This window comes from Leptidea sinapis, chromosome 47, assembly GCF_905404315.1.
Source record: "Leptidea sinapis chromosome 47, ilLepSina1.1, whole genome shotgun sequence".
Lineage (NCBI taxonomy): Eukaryota > Metazoa > Arthropoda > Insecta > Lepidoptera > Pieridae > Leptidea > Leptidea sinapis.
In genome coordinates, this window is record NC_066311.1 from 3,218,135 (window position 1) to 3,240,995 (window position 22,861).

The 22,861-nt window shown below is 35.3% G+C and overlaps 1 protein-coding gene across 2 annotated transcripts in view; it reads right to left on the bottom strand.

Moving 5' to 3' along the window:
* LOC126978093 (N-alpha-acetyltransferase 15, NatA auxiliary subunit) overlaps positions 1-22,861 on the bottom strand; it is a 126,124-nt gene that overhangs the window by 9,430 nt on the left and 93,833 nt on the right. For both annotated transcript variants that reach the window (XM_050826812.1, XM_050826811.1), the window contains exons 11-14: positions 4,450-4,547; positions 3,051-3,149; positions 1,964-2,072; positions 142-305 (exon numbers count right to left, since the gene is read on the bottom strand). In XM_050826812.1, coding sequence (XP_050682769.1) covers positions 142-305; positions 1,964-2,072; positions 3,051-3,149; positions 4,450-4,547 — 470 coding nt within the window. The remainder of the gene's footprint in view (positions 1-141; positions 306-1,963; positions 2,073-3,050; positions 3,150-4,449; positions 4,548-22,861) is intronic.

The following is a 22,861-nucleotide window of genomic DNA, read 5'->3' on the forward strand; positions in this document are numbered from 1 at the left end:
TCGCGTCATGGTCGCCACGCCCATATACCTGCAAAAATTGGTTGACACCGACTACACAGTTATAGTTTGTCTTTAATATAAAATTGTGTGAAATCTTTCTTCATGAATGACTTACTAAAAAAAATAGTATACATCACATACCGGTTGTGTTTCGGCGTTGATAACGGACGCGACGTGCGGATTCAGTTCGCACTGTTTCTCGTCCAACCAACACTTGAACCTTATCATACAGTCGTGTAAGTGATGGTGGTCGCTCTGTAGGTTCCACGCCCGCTTTATACTCTGCAGCATAAGTAGTGGCTTTTCTGAAATAAGAATATAAATATTTTAATTATAGTCTATAAAGGGGGATAGTCTATAAATATCTAAAACAAGATACTATTAAACCATTGAAACGCCTGTTATTCTAACTTAATTTCAATATTAAATTTTTATTTACAGTGAAACCTGGTTAAGTGAGACATCAAGGGACCTGCAATGTCGTTTCACTTATAGAGGTATTCCACTTACCCAGTGTCTCAGATATACAGGTATAAATAAATATCTGTCTCATTTACAGAGGGTTCCATTAATAGAGGTGAGAATACAGGTTATTTCAGTTATACAGGTGCGATCATTGAATAAAATAACGTGTTATGTATGTAAATGAGTAGATTTTGGCACATTAAATTCGGCACAAACTTCTTCGCGTGTCTTCCCACTTTCATAAACGGATATTAACTTCAGTTTTTCACGTAATGATAACGATTGTAGCTTTCGTTTTGACATTTTTCAAATAAACATCTGTATGATAGTAAAGCGAAACTAAAACTGAAGGTAATTGAAGCTCAAAATTTGTACTTACGTACTTGGAATTACGTGTGGAATTTGTGGGTAGAATAAGAATGAGTAAACAAACAATGTTATCTATGATGATAAATCGAAAGAACAAATCCCAGATATAGAGGTTTACCTCGTCCCACTAATAGAGGTAATTTAGTGTCAAAGTGTTGGGACCTCAGCATGAGTTCCAGTTATGGAGGTTTCTCACTTATCCAGGTCCCACTTAACCAAGATTCACTACTAGGTTAAGTCGAGTTAGTAAGTCTTTTATTGGGCGATTTATATGTTTTTACACCATGATCCCACAAAATGTACAAAACAAATGTGTTACCTAATTCAAAAGAATTGTTAAAAAAAAGGTTATAACTATATCATAAATGATTTTCTTAGTGATACCACAGGCTGGAAATGGAGCGAACGCCCTCGTGTTTATTTAATTATAAATTATATTGTGCGATACTACATTTTATTGTTAAGAGAGAAAAATAAGCCCGCTGAGTTTCTTGCGCACGTTCTTCTCAGGTCTGTACTATTTCGAATGGGTGGTTTTTTGACGTTTAATAAGATTTTATATCCTTTATTGAATAAAAATATTTGAATTTGAATCTTTATTATATTATATGAGTTTTAGAAATTGGAGAAGACCTTTAAAGCGGCACCCGTTTGTCATTACCTGGCCAATACGAAAAATCGAAAGTCACCTTCTAAGCTAAATAAATAAATAAAAAATAAATATGTCTATAAATATAATTAGGCATTTTTCGGATGGGTCTCGTGAATCTTGTGAGTTCGCGTCACGGAAATGCTTATAGCAGTATAACTGTAGCTATACAGCTGACGTGTTATGAAACATTAGAGCTGTGTATATCTTATGAGTGAAAATTGAATGGATTTGGTGTAAAGTTCAATGTGTATATATACCGTGCATTGTTGAAATAGTGTAGTTGTTTGATTAATATGTTATTAAGAAAATAAATTGAATTTAATAATTTAATTGTTTTAAAACAATTGATTCAACTAAAACTTCTACGTTTTGTCTTCTATCGGCTGTCTCTGTAACTGCCAATTTTTTTTACAGTAACCATAGTACAGAAATCGTTCAGCAGTTTGCGCGTAACATAATATACAAGTGTGTACATACCTTTTCTGTAATAAATTTCGAAGGCCATCAAATGCGTGTCTATTCGGTCGGCCGCCAACAACCTGAGCGGCAACAGGAACCTCATTGCTTGTTCTAGTGGATCCTCAGCCTGTAACACGAGTTAACGTATTTAATAAATAATTTAAGTGTGTAAATTTGAATACTCAAGAAAATTTATTGAATTAGGCGTTATTTTGCGGAAATCCATAACTATGCAAATGTTGTAAGTTTTCTTGAGTACAAATTCCGCTATGATTTACTCGACACTGAATGAGCCGGAAGCCGCTCTTTTATACCTTCGTCGCAAGAATCGCGCGCTGTGATTGGTCGGCTGTTGAGACGCATTACCCCCGGAAGAGATACGTATCAATGGTGAAGAGACCAAATTAGTTTGTTAATTCATCAACGTAAACATGTTTACTTCGGTGTTTTATTATTTCTTATTGTTCCAATTATTCTATATTCAATCCCAGAGGAGAGAAGAATCACTTAAAAATACTCTGCATAACTACGACTTATATATTTTTATTAGTAGGGATAAGTTAGTTACACAAAAGTAAGGTACAAGTTGCAAACAAACAAATCATATCGAGTGTGATCTCAAATGGCTGAAATAACTGCTGCAATTCTTCGTGGCAAGTTTAGCACGAAGCTTTATGAGTTTTTGGGTATGTACTTAATTCTTTTTGATTGTATACTGCCTAGTTGGTATTCGTTTTAGAAATTATAGGCAAACTGCATTAAAATGTGTCCCAAATACCCTCCAAACCGTACCCTTCCGTTTATACTCAAATTTTTCCGAACATATGGTAGATTCAGTAATTTAAAATAAATATTTATAGTGACGATTCAAAAGCGCTTAGTTTAAGCCAAATTGAATAAAGTTTATTTGACTTTGACTTTATAGTAGACCTTATTACTTATTTTATGTCAGTCACAAAGAAGACGATGTTCATTACATTATTAAAAATTCCACCGATTGTGTTTAATATAACTTCCTAGTAGGTTACTAGAACCCCAAGCGGGCTCGACTTATGGTCTCGGCAACCCTTCGAGCTTTTTCAAAATAACCAAAAGTATGTGTTACCCGAGCAAGTTTCTCCGGTATGAGCTCGTCCAATTGCGGCGCCTCGGGATCACCTTGCTCCTGCTGTTGTCTCGCTTTATGATGCTGCTCCCTTTTCACCTGGAATCATATTCAATAACTTATATAATTTATAGGACTAGATAGAGCCTCTTACTTATATACAACCGATGAAAACAGGTACGGTTTATTGATTTAGTGTGCGTGACAAGCTACGTCTTACACTCGCGATTTATATGTCGTTTTCACAGCTGTCATGGTGGATTACAGGTCATATCTGGTATAATCTGTATTTTAATTACCAGGGATGCTGAGCTAGATCAGCTGCTCAAACAGGTTCCTTTCAGTATTCTGAAATATTCGCTCATGATTTGTTCACTACCCTGAAGTAAGTGTAAGAGCTGGTCTAACATTTCGCAAGTTTCCAAAATTTCTAAAGGCAAACTATACGGATGGTGTTGCGGGGAAGGGCGTTCACTAAAAGCCACCGCCCCCTTACTATATAAGGCGCAAATCCGGCCGGAATCATGGTTGATCAAGTCATCGCGTTGCTTAGAGATGTGGGTTCTCTCTGCATCTTCTACCGCAATTATCACGGGGAGAGCCCAGAGGAGCTGTTCAGGTTGATTCCAGCGGCTGAATTCCACCACCGGACATTACGTCAAAATGCAAAATACCACCCGCACACGTTGATGTCTGGTATTTCTTTCCTCTTTTCTTTGTCTTGGCACTTTGTGGAATAAATTACCGGCTGCTGTTTTCCCGAACCGATACGACTTAAGCTTCAAGAAAAGAGCATACTCCCATAAAGGCCGGCAACGCATCTCTTGACACCTGTTGTTGCGGATGTCCATGGGCGGTTACTTCACCACTCCCTCATCCCGTGAGGCTCATGCCCGTTTTCCCCCTCATATTTAAAAAAAAACTTACTAAGAGATTTTTGTGATTCGTTTCCCCTAGTCTATCAGGACGTCATTTTGTATACGAGTACAAACTAACGTCATTATTCTTTAAATCGTTTAATTTTCCACCCAGGTGGTGGAACCACATTTTTTTTTCTAATGAAAATAAGGGACTACACGAGCAGGACGTTAAGTTCATGGTAACTTATACGCTCTGCGCATTACAATGCAGTGCCGCTCAGGATTCTTGAAAAACACAAAAAAATCTGAGCGGCACTACAATTGCGCTCGTCACCTTGAGACATAAGATGTCTAGTCTCATTTGCACAGTAATTTTACTAGCTACGGCGCCCTTCAGACCGAAACACAATAATGCTTTAACATTACTGCTTCATGGTAGAAATAGGCGCCGTTGTGGTATCCATAATCTAGCCGGCATCCTGTACAAAGGAGCCTCCCACTGGTAACACAGCTGATCATATATAAAAAGTGGCACAAACCTGTACTTGCGCGGCCAGCGCGCTCTCCTGCTCTGCTTTACGTTTCGCTTTCCTCTGTTTGTTTCTCAACTTCTTCAGTTCGGACGGCGCCAAGTTTTCTGTCGACAAACAATACTCCTTATTAGTTAAGTAATTAAGTTTATCTACACCAATGCTTTAAATCCTCTATTAAAGATTCTGAAACAGTTAGCTTATTGCCAACATTAAAACACCCAATGTTCTAATAACCATTACATCATCCAAACGAGTGTGATAACGTTGTACTGAATTTCATAAAAACACTCCTATGTTTTTTTTGATCCCTTCACGCGCAGAGTTTCGATTCAGCCACATTCTTATTACTCGATGCGTGGTATCTGTATGAATTTAAAAAAAAGAACATTTTCGTTTACGCGCGTTCCACACTTCCAGAACGTCGCGCGCCGTAAAAAAAAAAAGTAGGTTATTCGAACTCGCCATTTTTCTTCGCTATTTCTATTGTTTTTTTTTACAAAAAATGAACGATTCATTTTAAACGCTGAATATTCGAGTGAATTTTAATTATTGCACTATACAAAATGTAAATTACTACTAAAATAAATAATTGATACATCAATACTTAGTTTATTTGTATATAATCAGTAATGAATGATATTAGGCTACTACTAGGACTGGTGTTTTAATGTTAGCAGTAAGCTACCTGTTCCAGAATCTTTTAGAGGATTCATATTCTGGGTGTAGATAAAATCTTGTATGCAACTGTTGATAATTAGGTATTAAAACACTCATGTGACACTATTATCACATAAATCCACATTCGTGTTTTGATACCCCTTATTACACAACAGTTGCATAAATAACTATTAACAACAAAAACATCTACCTATTAGTTGTGTATTAGTAGAAAGAGTCACATGGTGTTTGTTTCATAATAGAAATAAGACACGTTCGAATCATCCGGTAAAATTGAAATCGAAATGAATTGGGGTCTAATTGAATTGGAATCTAACAAAACACTAACCCCCTTATTCACAATGGTCCGCTAACTTAAAACAGCCGCTAAGGAGTGTTTTTTCTCATTCTGACTTAGGTCAATAGAAGAAGACAGAGTGAGAATTAGCAATGCTTTAAGTTAGTAGACTATTATGAATAAGGGGGTAAAAAAGTTAAGTTAGATGAGATAGTACGGCGAATATATTATCTCGTCTAACTTAACGTTTTTTTTATGATTCAGAGTTGAATTGACGTTCAAAAGATTTAAAGTCCTATTTTGTATAAAAATGATTGAATTTGAATACTGCATGGCGAACACAAAGTGAAGTCTGCTTATTTCATCTGAAAGTCTTCCAGAGGTACTTTCGACCACCCATTATTTTTATCATTCAGTATCATTCAAACGTTTGACTGGTAAAGGTTACAATAGCAATGATCTTTAAAAACAATAGTTACAATGTGCGGTAAGGTGCTAAACCATCTTCGAAACGGCTATTTCATATCATATATTTTATCTTTCTATTAAAAATGTCATCTGATATGGAAATGCCTCAGGCATGTCATTGAATAAAGGATACAAATATCCAACAATCTATACATATAAAAATGAATTGCTGTTCGTTATTCTCGCTAAAAATCGAGAACGGCTGGACCTATTTGGCTAATTTTGGTCTTGAATTATTTGTGGAAGTCCAGAGAAGGTTTAAAAGGTGAATAAATATGAAAATGCTCGGATTTAAATTAAAACAACAATTTTGTTTATCCTTTGACGACCTGTATAGCTGATTGGTTAGTGATCCTACCTACTAAGCTATAGGTCCCGGGCTCGAATCCCGGTAGGTGCAAGCATTTATATGATGAATATGGATGTATGTTTAAGTAAGTATATTGTATTAAATATATCATTGTTTTGTAACCCATAACACAGGCTATATAATATGCTTAACTTGGGGCAAGATAATTTGTGTAAAAAGTGTGTCAATATTATTATTTGATGTGTCCCCCGACGTTCAGAAAATAAAATTGAAAGAATAGTTTAAAATTAATAATATATAGAATTTTTATATCTTTCCAACTTTCTCAGCAGGTAAAATATAAACTTAATTTTAGCTCAAATAAAATTTGAAAACAAAATTTTTATGAACGTAAAATCATGAGTTTGTCAAAAGAAATAAATATTTTTATAAGTACTACGTGCTTCGTCATGCGTGTACGCGGACGAAGTCGCGGGTATCAGCTAGTATTGAAATAAAACATTTGTACATATAGTATTGAATATAGTCATCTGGAATTTGTGACATTTCTAACAATAAACAAAATTGAATATAGAACATAAAAATAAAAATTTTCGGCATTTCAATAATTAGTTTACTCTACCCTCCTGAAGTGAACGTTAGTTGGTCAACTAAACCGTTTGTATCATAATATATCAGCTACCAAACCTTTTTTGTAACTCGTATGACTACTGATCAACAACCAATAGAAGAGAATTAAATAAATTGCAATATATGATTTCAAAATATTAATACAAGCCTAAAAATAAATTAAAAAAAATCTCTCTAATTTAATTACACGTTATTTAACTAAATTATGCAGTATAATAATATTTTCATTGGTTGTATTTAATACCTTCTTTATTACAATATTGTTTTCTAAAAACGTAAAATAGCACGAGGAATATTTTTTTTTATCTTTAATTAACACACACATTTTTTTTATACTATATAAACTTAGCCATCCCATTCCATTATTTTGTTGAGACTTAAATTGCCCCTAATAGTAGGCTTCATAAGATACATCAGATACATAATAGCTTTAAGGGTAAATGTAAAATAATAAAGTCCCAGTCATTGTTCAGGCACTATCTGTAAATAAATTTAAATGTTTTATAACAAAATGGCTCTGTCGTAAATCCTATTACTCCACTGCTGAATATCTAAATGATCGGACAGCCTGGGACTAGATTGTGATTATTTTATAGCCATAGAAATGACTGTACAATATTTATTTTATATAAAATTTTGCTTTTCAAATTTTATTTGTGTACAATATTGTTTATTTCTTCTTGAAAAGAGCGCAAAAAAAGAATGCTGGGAGAGTTTCTTGCGCCGCTTCTCTTCTCTCAGAGCGCCATTTGTTTCCGAAGCGGTAGTAAGTAGTATCTAGTAGTTATTAGAAATGACATCAAAAAGAATTCTAAAGGTATCTATTTTGAGAAAATAAATGCCTCTTATGCCTTTTTATGCCTAATACCGTATGCTACCTCCGCTGACTAAATGTGACAATTACAATAGTTACTTAATTAAATTACCTACTGACTAGTGAGGCACATTAATCATCCCATCATGATCATAAAACCGATGACCGTTTCTAGATCATCCAACATAATCGCATCCATTAAGAAACAATTACGTGTGTGATAGCCACATCCGCGTCTCGCAACAACCATTTGTCGGAATCGATTATGCTCTGGCCAGCTCGAACAATTAAGATGTATTATACGACGACGTAAACGAATGATAATTGATTTGAGTACAATGTGGGAAACATCTCGATTAATTATATTTGTTAATAACTTCCAAAGGTTCATCAACCTTCTTTATAACCGCTTTAACCGAGACAGTTTATGCATAATATAGGAGTGACAGAGATGAATTATTCCGAGTCCCAAAGTTATAGATGTAAATATCTCATTTTCTATTGCATTTACGAGGAAAGTGATAACAGACAAATTTGCAGATATTTTTATTATTTATCGATTTTGTTTGAATGTTTTTTTCGCTTAAAATTATATTTCGTAGAAAATCGCCAAAAAGCTGTTTCGGGGATAGTTTTTATTGTGTTTACAATCCCTGCAAGCTAATTTTCGATTATTTGACTCTGTATCCTTATTTTACATAAAAAACTGAAAATACGATCGAAAATTTAAACTTCCGAAAAAGATGTCGATTTAAAACTTTTCTTTACTGGACTACAAGGAGTTACTATAGATATATTGGTAATGTTCGTCCGTCACGCTCGCCAATTGTGGCGATGTCGTGGGTCGGATCCGTTCCCTTCCCATATTTTTTATGGAAGAGGAAGAAAAACGAGCGTACGGGTCACCTGATGTTAAGTGATCACCGCGGCCCACTATCTTTTGCAACACCAGAGGAAGCAGAGGAGCGTTTGCCGACCTTTTAAGAACGGTGAGAGGTAGTAGTAGAGCAACGAAGTAAGTGGTGGTAAAAATTAAAATGTACCTATCTATATTCAGAGCTTCATTAAGAATCCTGAGCACTGTTATGGGCAACAAAACAAAATCAACAATCGGCATTAAAATAAGTTGTTAAGACGTTCCGGAGATTAGCGTGGACAAACGCACAATCAAACAGACAATCTAATAAATTCATCTAATATATAGTTTCTTCATACTATTTAAAGTACAGACAATGTCCAGTAACACTTTTAGTATATGTATAGAAGATATTATTTTATATTCGTAATAGCTGACCCGACAAACGTTGTTCTATACATAATAAATAAAAAAACTGTTCATTTATGAATTTGTCAATAATATTTCATAACATCAAAAATTATGTCGTAAAATATGCTCCCTGTTGTTATAATGAAATTATTTCACAGCAGAACTGTCAAACCGTGCGTCAATAAATTCTCTCATAGAAAATATGTCCATACAAATCAAATATTGGAAATTAAAATTATTATGGCTCCCAAATCGAAATAAAAACTATCCTATCTTTCAAGTTGGACTTAACTCCACTCCATGAAGTAATCCCCATTAAAATCCGTTCATCAGTTTAGAATTTTACTGGAAACAAACATCAGGACACTGGATTTTTTTATATAGTAAGAAGATAAATGAATTTTTCTAAAATAAACGTAGCTTAAGTTACTCTTTATTACATCAGCTACCTGCCAATAAAAGTCCCGTGACAATCGGTCCAGCTATTTCAGAGATTAGCCGGAACAAACAGACAGACAAAAATTTAAAAAAATGTTATTTTGGTGTATGTATATATATATTTATATACATATAGTAAAAAACGGTTATATATCAGTATTACAAACAGACACTCAAACTATATTTATATGTATGTAGAGATTGTTGAGAGTATGCCAACCCTAACTAATACATATTTCAATAATCGGAAAAGGATAACTACATGATTGCGAGCGCTAGATAGACATCGACAGATCTTAGATAATTCAGGTCGTATCCTTCTTGCTGCCGGGTGTGTGACGTCACATCCGCGACAAATATCTGACACAGCTGCAGTGAATCGTGATCGCGGAGACAATGGGATAAGTAATGCAGCCAAGTTAACGATCGGAACTTACAAATGTTGCACAGATATTAAACGGCACAGCAATATTTTGTGCTATACCTTCTCGGAAAGTGTATTCACGTTGATGTGACGACAAATGGCTTCATTTTTTCTAACAAATGTTAGCCGAAAATTCGCATGTTAATACTTTTGTTAAATTATAAGCATTTGTTTTCTTGTTTAGCTATTGAATCATTTATCGGAACATTATACAATCTATAATTCTTTTCATTTAATTTGTATAACTGATACTTGGAATTTGTATGTAATTTTTTTCCTCATAGATGTAGCATAACGCACTATGCACTATGTATTTACTACCTGTAAGAAAGGCCTACGACTTCGAAACCTCTACTCGGGTTTTTTGAAGCTTTAGGTAAACCTCGTGCCTATAAACTGCAACTTCGTAGAATTCGCTATTGTTTGACAGCTTTTGAAATTATATTGGTTATCTACATCCTTATAATTGTGCTTCCGACTTATTTTATATTTTCTCTTATCAATAAACAAAAATTGGCATCAGTTTCTTTTCATCATTTAATCCTGATATTGCCAATTTTAAAACAAAACAATTTCTGGCTATTCATGCACTTGTTGATAAATCATCATTAGAAACAATTGTTCATTCATTTCGTTCAATAATCGAAGCCAGCATGTCGTTGTTGGCAAACCTAGGGGTCCTGCAATAGTTTCGCAAACTTTACACGCTGGTATTAAGGGCACCCACTTTCGGTGCGCCGCCCTCAGACATATTATTATAGACCTATAGTCAAGTTTATAACTATTTTAAACAGCACCGACAATTACTGTCGTTTACTTTGCAAATGAGAAGTGAATAAAGTATTTGAATATATTTTTGGAACATCTTAATTGAAACTACGCGCACAATTATTGATGAGTTTATTTATTTAATTGCTTCCTTAACTTCCTCCTAATATAGCGAGGCTCATCTGCAAATCATGTCAGCGCTTTCGGTTTTTAAAAATCCTGAGAGATACTACATTGTAATAGGCTCGGTGTGGCACTTGCCAGCAGGAAAATGTCTTGCTTGCCTCGTCACGTCTTTCACGTCAATAATGCATTATTTTCTTACAACTAGAAGCAGTAGTTATAGCAATCATTGCCACATTTATTTATATTTAAACTATCTTTCAAACAGTCAATGAAGTCTTATTTGGATCTAGTAGTGGTAGCGGTATTTATCCTCAATGTACAATCAATGAAAAATCATCGACTCGATATTGATAAAAATTATTAAATTTCGAAAATAATTTAGGTCAGTAGGGCTATTTTAATTACGAGCGAGTTACAAGTGACCATTACAAACGTAACATCCGTGCAGTTGGTCGTTTTGTCATCATTCGTCTAATTAACGAATTGCAAGTCAACTAAAAGTAAGTACGTACTAAAACGATGAATAAAAAATCAAATTGTGTGGTTTTTTCCCAAAAAAAAAACCTATTAATATCAGCATAATAACCGAGAGAAAAAAAAAATCAAATGTATATACATGATACTTTACTTCGTTAAAGAAATAAACTCGCTCAGATGTGGTTTTCGAACATACTCACCCTCTCAGGAACCAGAGCTTAAATCTGGTGCCTAAGACCGCACGGCCAAACCGACTTGAAGGCAGTAGTTGAAATTAATGATACAACTTCACCCCTACTACAATTGGCTGATTGTAATGCGACATGCGAAAGAAAAAATTGAGGCGATGTAATAAAAAATTCACTTTAAAAATGTAGAAAAATCAACACGATAATGGATAACTCATACTTATCACCAACAACAGCGACATTAAACGTATCCGAACACATAGGGATACGTATGTATAGCAATTGAGCAATAAGATAACTTTGTTACTTGTGGTGGCATCGCGGGACGGGTCGTTCCCGTTAAATTGTTCGCATAATTCTTTTTTTATTTATTTACAGTTTTGGCAGCTTGAATCATCTAGTCTAATCGTAATAACTCAATCAAGTGGAAAGGTTTGAGTATTATCTCTGTGTCACTTTGCATAAATTCTGTTACAAAAAGATAGGCAATGGAAAGTATTATGAACTTTTGCTCGACTTTTCCGAAGTAACGGTAAATAGCAGAATATATCTTAGAGTGAAATTTTTTTTAATCAAAAGAATTCTAGACTGGACAAAGGCCTCCCCCAAAGATCTCCACGATGATCGGTCTTGCGCTATCCTCATACACAACGTATTCCGGCGATCTAGACCAGATCATCGGTCGATCTTGTGGGGTGCCTGCCTACCAAAACTACGCTTCCGGTACATGGTCGCCATTCAAGGGCTTCTTAACTGCCCCAACGGCCATCTGTTCATCGAATGTGTCTATGTGGACTGCCACTTTCGCAATCATTTGGGCTAAGTTTGTGACTTTGGTTGGTTACGCTAAATGCATAATCAATTTACGATAGAATTCTCTTAACATGAACCGTTAGCTATTTTGTGTTCCGTTCATTGATTCCGTTACTATAATCCACATTATCGACCCAAAGAGGTTCTAAATTCAAATTTTATTATTTTCTAAACGAACCTTCACATCGACAACGTAAATCCCTACTTGTCGCGGTGATCGATCAAATCACGACAAATAATAACAGTTTCGTCGAACACGGAGTATGTCAGACAACGATCACAAATTGCACATGATGTACAATAGCAAGCTCGTGACGCGACACACACGATCCGACAATCAGTGAATACCATACTATTGGATATATACGTCTTTCTAGACGTATTGAGCACAACATTCAAATGTAACTTTTCGAAAAAATTTCTAAGCTCTTGTTTCGTTTGATTTTTTTTTTGTCCGAGGCAGTTAACAACAGCTACTTCTGCGATACACTTGTACTGTTGTGTTCCAGTTGAAATGGCGGCAGTGAAAGTGACTAAAATTTGAGACATTCCATCTTGAGGTGTTAGGGTGACGGCCCAGGTCTAATCAGAAAATAAATGCCCACCAAGGTCTGAAATTCTATCGAAGCTGCATACCAAAAGAAATTTGACAATACGAATACGGACGCAAATGTTTTGGACGTATAATTAATTATTTTGTTATTACCTAATTCCTATATGAACGCATATATTACCTATTCCTACCTAACGCGTTCACTGTATTACCTATGCACAATCCGAGCAAAGAATACATAATAATACAACGGGTGAAAAAGATAATGAAAAACTATTTAAAGGATTATCAAATGTCACTTTGACAGATCCGACCGATGAAAGTTTCAAAAGAATCGCTAACAAACTGGATTAAGTAATTTACCTATCGCTTTACAAGAGACTTTATTGCTTAAAACAACTGTTTTACGTATTACATTATACCAAGAATTAGTAAATCAATTATTAAATCGATCGCCCTCGACATACGACGTGAAAAATAAAAAATGCTTAGCTGAAGCAGTTAAAGTATGCGAAAACCATCCGTATAAATAAAATGATAGAGGTTTTCATCTGTGCGCGCATCACGGAATAGTACTGGATAAATTTCAATTAAGTCTTCTAAGTTTTATTCCTTAGACTGTACTAAAACCACTCTTACCATAAATTCCTTCAAATCACATTAAAAAGAATTCTAAATGAATCAACATTGAGATAATAATATGATTTTTGAGTTAAGAATAAGTTAAAGACATCTCGTTGCTAAAGCACTTCTGATGACAAATAGGTACTATCGTATACTTTGCATTTTGCATTTCTAAAACCATTACAGCGTTTAAATAATTAATATTATTAGATTTAATCTTTTACATGATTTTAAGTAAAAGGTGTGGATACCCGAGTCAGTAAAATATAAGACCATAATATTATGTATCATAAATACAAATAGTGGGTCAACTCCTTTGTTCTGTCTTATCTTGTAGATACTGGAGATGCTTTCTCACTTAAAATATACAAGGGTTGACGCACAGCTATTTTACAGCACAAGTGGTAAGTATTTGTAAATTAAAACAGTACTAAACTAGTTAAAATTGTTTAGTGGTACAAGAACAAAAGACGTGTACATTTGATTATGTACGTGAAACGTTTAAGAACCGATTCGCAATTTAAGGAATCGGTACGAGCAAAAAAAGGCGCGGGCAGGACAGGCACGCCGCTCTCCTTCATTATTCCCACTCCATCGTCCATCACTCTTGACAGAGTGATCGTGGTCGATACTTCAAGGGCCATGGTTCGCTTGACAAATCTTCGCCACTTATCGCGTATCGAAAAAGGCGTATAGCGTAGGCGTAAGACAAAAATATAGTACTGTTTAAAAATTATTTAACTTGTTGTAAAGTTTCCACTCAATCTGCTTTAAAGATCACTTAATGATGAGTAAAGTAAAACAATAAGAAAAAACAAAACCCAATCAAAGGCACATTTACGACGCCGACGCCGGTTCGTCCTTGCCCTTTGCGCATATGATAATGTCAATAGATACAAGTGCATTGTTATTTTTATGTGGGATTACTTCATGATGGGTCACCCACTATCGTTGCGACGCCGATTAAATTAATTTCTTAGGTTGGTCTAAGGCCAGATTAAATTTATAAAATGTAACTTTTATCATTAAACAAAAAAAAAACTTGAAGGATTAACAGCAGTTTCGAAGCCGTGTCCTTATTGGCATAAGAGACAGTGGTATCGCTTGACCAAAGAGTACCCCAATGCTATTCTGTATGTGATCAACACCAGCTTGCAAAATAAATTTTGCTGCCAACAAAACTTATTTCATCAACTAGCATTTACATTATTTGAAGGCAGTTCGGTGCCGTGACTAAATTTGTTATAGATATAAGGCAAGGATAATACGGAGAGAAAAGAGAAAATAAATTACACTAATACTCCGCCGATCACAAACGCTCAACGAAAACTTACTATATGCTGGGTGCTATTTGCAGATGTCGTATCCGCGGGCAAAATTTTTCATGACACCGCTTAAGATGCAAGTAAAAGTTAACGAAAATATTGTTTTCCATCTGTCGGTTTAATAGCTGGTCATGATGTTTTAGTGGGCATTATTTCATTGCATCGGTTTTCGTCTGATCTCTCTCTGTCAGCCCAGTTGCTATCCCCTTATGCTAAAGCCAGTGAGTTCTGTTAAACTTGGTCACACTACTTCATTCAATTTACGAGTCTGGGTTTTATATTACAAAAACCTAAACGTAGTATCAATTGAATTTTTATGGAGCAGGAATCGAGGTACATACGGACTTCTAGAACAATCCAAGTCGTTGCACGTTGCTTCGAGTATAAACATCATTGTTGTTGAATTTAATAAAATACTTTTCAACAAAAGAATAACCCAAGCACGTGCAGAATTTATTATTAAACTAAAGACTTCGTTATGTAAATACCTCGTTAATTTGACGTGTTGATATTTATCAGAATGAGGAGACGATGACGAATTGTGTAACTTTAAAAATAACAATTTTGTTATACGTAGTTGCAACTCAAATAACTAAATTAGGTAAGGAAAAACATCAATTTTTTGATATTCTGTAACAAATAATTTTTATTAATAAATTATTAACGCGCTACGTCAACGATTTTTGTGCTTCTAGATAACATAAGCATATTTTGCTAAGCCGTTGCTTGCTACCCAAAATGGAAAAAAAATCATTGACAATAACAGAATGTACTTAAAACAAAGTATAATGTGCTGACTACTTTTGTGAATAGCAATTTAAAAAAACAAATAGTAAATCGCTCAGGAACGAACGTAGACAGAGTCCAAAAATCGTGAAACTACCGTCATTTTCTAAAAGGTGCTTCCTAATACTATGTTGAGAAGAAACAGCAAAAAAAACTTAACAATTGTTCTTTTAAAAATGACATTATTGTAATACGTCGCTAGTCATATGAATATGTTCACACACAAGAATACAGCGGCGCTCATAATTTACATTTTACGTAAGAACATTGTTCTTTACAACGGATAAGTCTAGGACAAGATCGCGTCACGTCTCTGATTGCTGCCCTAATTCACTGCGCTCTTTGTTGGATTAATCATTATGTATATATACGTGACGCGAATCAAGGCAACTTGTAAATGTTTTAACTTTTCAACCGACTTCAAACAGAGGAGTTCTTAATTCGACTGTAATTTTGTCTAGCTTAGTCATATCTCCGTCGTTAGCGAACCGATTTGAAATTTGAGAGCTAATCATGGAATCTGTGAAGAATTGATGGAATTCCACAAACTTTATAGGCATACATTAAAAAAAAATTGTTTGATGTTTGAATTCGGGATTTTCATGGCTATAGTAGTTTAACGGCCATTCCCAATATACTATCTACAGATAGAGATAAATTACTACCTTCTACTGTCAATTACTGACAATAATCTGAAGCTGTCCTAATATACCCGATGAGTCATTCTTTTCGCCTTATATTGGGACGCGTGAATTGCAATTTCCATACAAACTTCTATCACTGGTAAGCTATACGTCCTCCCATTGACAGACAGCGTGTATGGATAAGGTGAGTTACCGTCGATAAGTTTATTGGGACAGAAAAGTCAACGATTGTTACGATTTTTATCTCAAGTAAGAGATAGACTGAATATTGGGAACGGCCGTTAGTGACTACGTAACGAAGGGCATTAGACAGAAGTGTGGGTTACACACACTACTTTATCTACCCACATATTATACTACTCCGTGATACATTCAGGAGCCGCACAGGTAATGGAGGTAATGAAAAGTTTTCTAGCAGCTGTCATAGTTTTTTTTTAATTCAGACACAATCTAGAGTCGGCCCCAACTATCACATCATTCGATATCTTACTTACGAGTTAGTAAATTTGTTTGCAAATTGCCATTTAATTTCGAACTAAATCTCATCTCGACTGTTATTACAATAGAGGTCGAATCAAATTTCTTTGTTTTTTTGAGATAATAGCATCATCGAAATCGATTTTATTATTTAGCACAAAAATAACATTTTTACGGATAAGAAATGTGCGGTTCTGATTCACTAAGAAATGTGATATTTGAATAAATAAAATGTGTTTAAAATATTTGCAACTCTGGACCTCCCTTAGGAAATCGGCCTCTGGTTAGAAACCCAGAGGCCGATTTATATAAATTTAAATCCTAAATTGGAGATCCCAGAATGATATATTAATCTCCATTCCATGCTTTGTGTATTTCATAACAGATCTATGTCACGTGGCGATTATATCTTTTTTTAAATCTATGGAACGACGTATGGGTATTTAATCATTTAAATAAGTTTGATCAGCGTTTTCCACATTATTATCTCTCTTGCAGTATTTAGTACTGCAAGAGTTACAGTAGCGCTACTGAGCTTGAAGATGTTCGCATTTTAAGGTGGGTACCGACTTGGAATCATCTCATAATAAAAAATAACATTCAGCCGTTAATTAACCTCAAATGACAATTAAGAGATTCCAGATCTATCATAAAATTTTAGAAAAACTAACAACAACACGAAATAATTTAGGGCATAAGATTATACCCTCGCGCATGCCACATTGAATGACCATGACAATGACATTGAACCCACTGCTATTAATAATTATCAGATATCTATTTCTAAGACAACAAACACAAATTAATTTGGGACCAACACTGCACATGACCAAAATTAGAACGGCAGCCGTACAATGGTAGCCCTGACAACGCCCAAGTTTATTTCGCAACCCGAACTATTCGTACTTTGATCTAGTTCTACCTCGACAATCATGTTTTGAAATGTCGAGTAAAATTCAATTAATTTTATAGCTTTTTAACTTAATATATCATTCCTTATGTGATCCATTCTTCCATTTGCAACAAATAACTACTAAGTTTGCGTACTTATTAATAAGTTTCGTAACGACCACTACTAAAACACATTCAGTGTCAAAAATTTTTTGAACGAGATGGATTTTTTTTAATGAAAATAAGGGACGAGAAGGGATGTTCAGCTGATGGTGATTAATACGCCCTGCCCATTACAATGCAGTGCCGCTCCGGATTCTTGAAAAACCCAAAAATTCTGAGCTGCACTACAACTGCGCTTGTCACCTTGAGACAAAAGATGTCAAGTCTCATTTGCCCAGTAATTTCACTAGCTACGGCGCCCTTCACACCAAAACAATAATGCTTACACATTAGTGCTATATGGCAGAAATAGGCGCTGTTGTGGTACCCATAATCTAGCCGGCATTTTGTGCAAAGGAGCCTCTCACTCGTAAATACTATGAACACATTAACAACAAAAATAACATAACGAACAGTTTGTCCTTTGATTCATATATTTTGTATTAAAGCCGCGCTTTTTTTAAACTTATCTGGTGTCTATAGGCCTGTCTGTCGATGGAATCCACCATCGTCCACAGAGCCATTCGTTTTAACATTGAGACGTCGAGTCGTGACTACGCCATATACCAAGGTGAGCGTACTTCCGTTTATATGACACGAGACACGGGTTCGCTCAATCGCGATGAGATCACTGCACCGCGAAAACTATTTAGAAATATCCCAGGCTGTGAAATGTTCAAATTGCCAATCTGACCTCAGACCGCAGAGTAAACATTCCGCGCGCATGGCGCAAAACTTATGACATTCACCACATTGTCATAAAATTTAGTTGATTTAAAACTCAATTAAAGTGAACCGTGAGAAACGATTTATCTGCTGAACAGATTAATGATAGAATCGGTGGCAGCTGGCTGTATTAGCATTTCAATATCCTGTGATCTAGTTGCTTTCCAAAGTACACGAGCCTACTTTCACCGCTTGGCTATAATACTATTATTAACTTATTTTGATTAGTAATTAGTTCACATCGGCGTCTTCCACCCCACGATACATAACTGGATGCATTTAAAATGGTTAAATTAGGACTAGATTAAAAGGCTGTGACTGATCAACTGCATTTTTTTAACTGACGATATTTATTAGCATTATATTATAGAATTTGCGTGGTTATCTACAAATTGAAATGTTTTGTTATAATTCAAAAATTAAAACTTGACTTTATTTTGTGTTTTTTTTACATTCTGGCTGCAAAAATGGGCTATAAAAATATGGTTTCATCGTATTTGGAAAAAAAAGGACAGACAAAAATAAACAAAAAAGTACTAATTATAAATAATAAACAAAATATAGGCCGCAACCTGCAGATAAGGTTACCCAAGAACCTGTCTAAGTTACTTCTTAACGGTAGGCCAATGACACTTCAAACTGAGCTTAATACAACTCAGTTTTATTATTTGAACTACATAGATTAATTAAGACTAAGTTTAATAAAATAGTCTTGAACACATTTTAAGCGCGTTCACAAAAACCGAGTTTACAAGACATAAACAATAGAGTACATCAAATCGCTGTCTAAATTGTCATCGATAATTATGAAAAAAATCAAAATTACATCTCAATATTTCTTTTACGATACGACAGTCATGGCCGCTTTCAAAATATTGAAAACGTAAATTCGGCGGTCAGCATTTAAACGCGTTTAGGATATAACTGCGTTTAATTTGTGTAGGTGAAATGTGAATTGAATCTGTAAACTCTACTCAACTTCAGTAGTGAAATCAGCTCTTAAAATATATAAACTTACTCTATGGCAGACGTCCAGTACAGTAAGTCTTCACCTCTACCACAGAGAGATGAAATATCTATCAATCATCAGAGAATGCATTTTCAGATTCTGCAACCGACTCTGCCGCCTTACGGCCGTTTCCAATAAACTATCTACAGATACAGATAAATCACTACCTTCTACTGTCAGTAATAAGCTGTCAATAATCTAAATCCCAATATACCCGATAAGTCTTATCGCCTTATATTGGAACGCGTGAATTGCAATTTCCATACAAACTTCTATCAGTGGTACGCTATACGTCCTCCCATTGACAGTAACCGTCGATAAGTTTATTGCGACAGAAAAGTCAACGATAGTTACGATTTTTATCTCAAGTAGATCACAACCGGAGATAGACTGAATATTGTGAACGGCCGTTAGACGTGCTCATAAGATGAAACGGCGCTAGAGAAAGCTTTTCTGCATTCTCTCATTTTTGTTATCAATGATAGCTCATTGGCAAAAGCTCAAAAAATACTATTTATCTGACTTTAATACGTTCAGTCATCTCTGCTAGAACACAGCACATATACAATTAATAAGAAGTATTATCATAATTATTCAAATTCAAATATTTTTATTCAAAATAGGATGTCACATCACTTATTGAAAGTCAAAAAACTACCACCCATTCCAAAATGAATGCCTCAGGCCTGAGAAGAATGGGCGCATCAAACTCAGCGGGTTTTTTTTTTTTTCATCAAAAATATGTTTTACAATTAAAGTAACATTTACAAATTAACAAAGTAACACTGTACAATTAAACTTATTATTTAATAGCCTGAGGGCGGTCGCTCCATTCCCATCTGTGGTATCATTAATAAAGTCATTTATGTTAGAGTAACCTTTACCACACAAACGATTTTTAACAATTCTTTTGAATAACGTAATACTTTTGTTTTGAACATTTTCTGGGATCCTGTTGTAAAATCATATACATCGCCCCACAAAAGACTTGCTAACTCGACTTAGTCGAGTAGTAGGCATTAAAAGCTTATGTCTGTTCCTGGTGTTAACATTATGGTAATGACAGTTTCTGACAAATTTACTTATGTATGTGCCTATGAACATACATTACATTATCAAGAATATATTGAGAAGCAACAGTCAAGATGTTTATTTCTTTGAATTTTGCTCTTAATGATTCTTTAGGGCCTAGGTTATAAATAGCGCGAAAAGCCCTCTTCTGCAGCACAAATATTGTATTAATGTCGGCAGCGCTGCCCCACAGCAATATACCATAGAACATAATACTATGGAAGTAACTAAAGTATACAAGTCGCGCCGTATCTATGCCAGTTGATTGTCTAATCCTTTTAACCGCGTATGCTGCAGAACTAAGTCTGTTCGCCAATCCTTCAATATGGGGGCCCCATTGTAATTTGGAATATTATACTACCCAACGAATGTAAGTCAATCAAAAAAACCGATATTTATTTATCAATCTATCTAACTCAAACACACTCAACTCAATTTAAGACGACACGAGATAATGTACTATTAACGAGCCTTGTATCTTAATTCTCATCAAAATTCAATCACAAACATGAACTCAAACCTGTGATGATCGTTTATGTAATAACAGAGTATCGGCTGTCACTCCTCCGTAGCTAACATTGTTAATTTTATGAGATCACTCTGTTAAATGTTAGTAGACTAATGCAATGCACCTACTAATTATCGGAAAGCATTTAATCACAAAATGGCTACAAAATTGATTTATGTATCTTAAACATAGCTCTTTGTAACGAAGCATTTCAAATCCTTTTAGCAGACCTTTAAGTTTGTTTGTTTCGCTTTCACGCCTAAACCACCGAACCGATTTTGCTAAAATTTAGTACAGAGATAGACGAGAGCTTGAAAAAGGACATGGCTTTTATTGCAAAAAAATAAATGGAGGGGATTGAAATAGGGGATGGCAGTTTGAATGGAAATTCGTCAGTATCGAAGATAAAACCAAGAAACTTTTTATTAAGGCATTTGATAAGAAATAATTTATAAACATTGGTTCGAGCATTTTTGAAACTTTGACCTACATGGGGATGAAATAGGAGATTAAAGTACACAGGGAAATACTATTAAAGAGACCGTCTACAATGAAGAGCGCTACCAGCAGCAAAAGAGCAGTTTGTATTTGTATTATTTGAAAAGTATCCTAAAAGATAAAAAAAAATGCCCAAAGTAACTATTCAACGCAAACGAAGATGCGGGTAAAAGCCAGTATATCAATAACATAGGTATATTATATAATATTTTTTTTTCTATAACAATATAGTAATAATAGACGAGCAGGACGTTCAGCTGATGGTAATTGATACGCCCTGCCCATTACAATCCAGTCCCGCCCGATCAGGATTCTTGAAAAACCCAAAAGTTCTAAGGGCGTCACCTTGAAATTTAATAAATTTTACTAGCTACGGCGCCCCTCAGACAGAAACACAATAGTGCGTACACATTACAGTTATCAATAGAAAAAGGCGCCGTTGTGGTACCCATAATCTAGCCGGCATCATGTACAAAGGAGCCTCCCACTAATAAAATTTAAAATTTAAAACATCGTCATTAACATAAACACACATTAATTTTCAGTCAGATGACGAAAATCACTAGTTTGTTATAGATTATTCGTAGTGACTCATACAAAAACAAATTGATACATATACGAGGGGCGGTCAAAAAGTTCGCGGAATGGCGGGGTTGGCGGGGGTGAGGTCGCTCCTCCAGGTAGCCGCTACTTGAGTAACTCATAATTACTATATATGCCAATTTCTAGCCTAATTGGGTCATTAGCTTTCGAGTTACAAACGAGTGAACAAGTAAATCGGGAACAAACTAGCCACTATGGAGAAAATTGAACATCGCGCCGTCGTAAAGTTCCTCACCAAACAAGGAAAAACGCCTCAAACTATTTTGCAAGAGATGTTAGCTGTTTACGGAGACTCTGCTCCTGGTAAAACCATGATTTACAAATGGCACGGCCTTTTCAAGCAAGGAAGGGAGTCAATTGAAGATGATCCTCGACCTGGACGGCCCATTGAGGCCACTACGCCGGAAATCATTGAAAAAGTTGAAAAACTTGTATTGGAAGACGGAAGGTTGAAGAAGAAACAACTTGCAGCATCAGTTGGAGTATCAGAAACCACAATTTTAAATATTCTTCATCAACATCTTGGCATGAGTAAAGTGTGTTCAAGGTGGGTCCCGAGAATGCTCACGCCGCTGCAAAAACGTGAGCGCGTCAACTGTTCCCGCGAGTATTTGGACCGCTGTGGAGAAGTTAGGGAAGAAATTATGGCCCGAATTGTAACCGGTGATGAAACTTGGGTTCACCACTATGAGCCTGAGTCAAAGCAGGAGTCGATGCAGTGGCACAAAAAAGGCACACCACCCCCAAAAAAATTTAAAGTGTCGCAATCGGCCGGAAAGATCATGGCGACTATTTTTTGGGATACTGAAGGTATTCTTTTGATCGATTATAAAGAACGTGGTGTTTCTATAACGGGAGAGTAC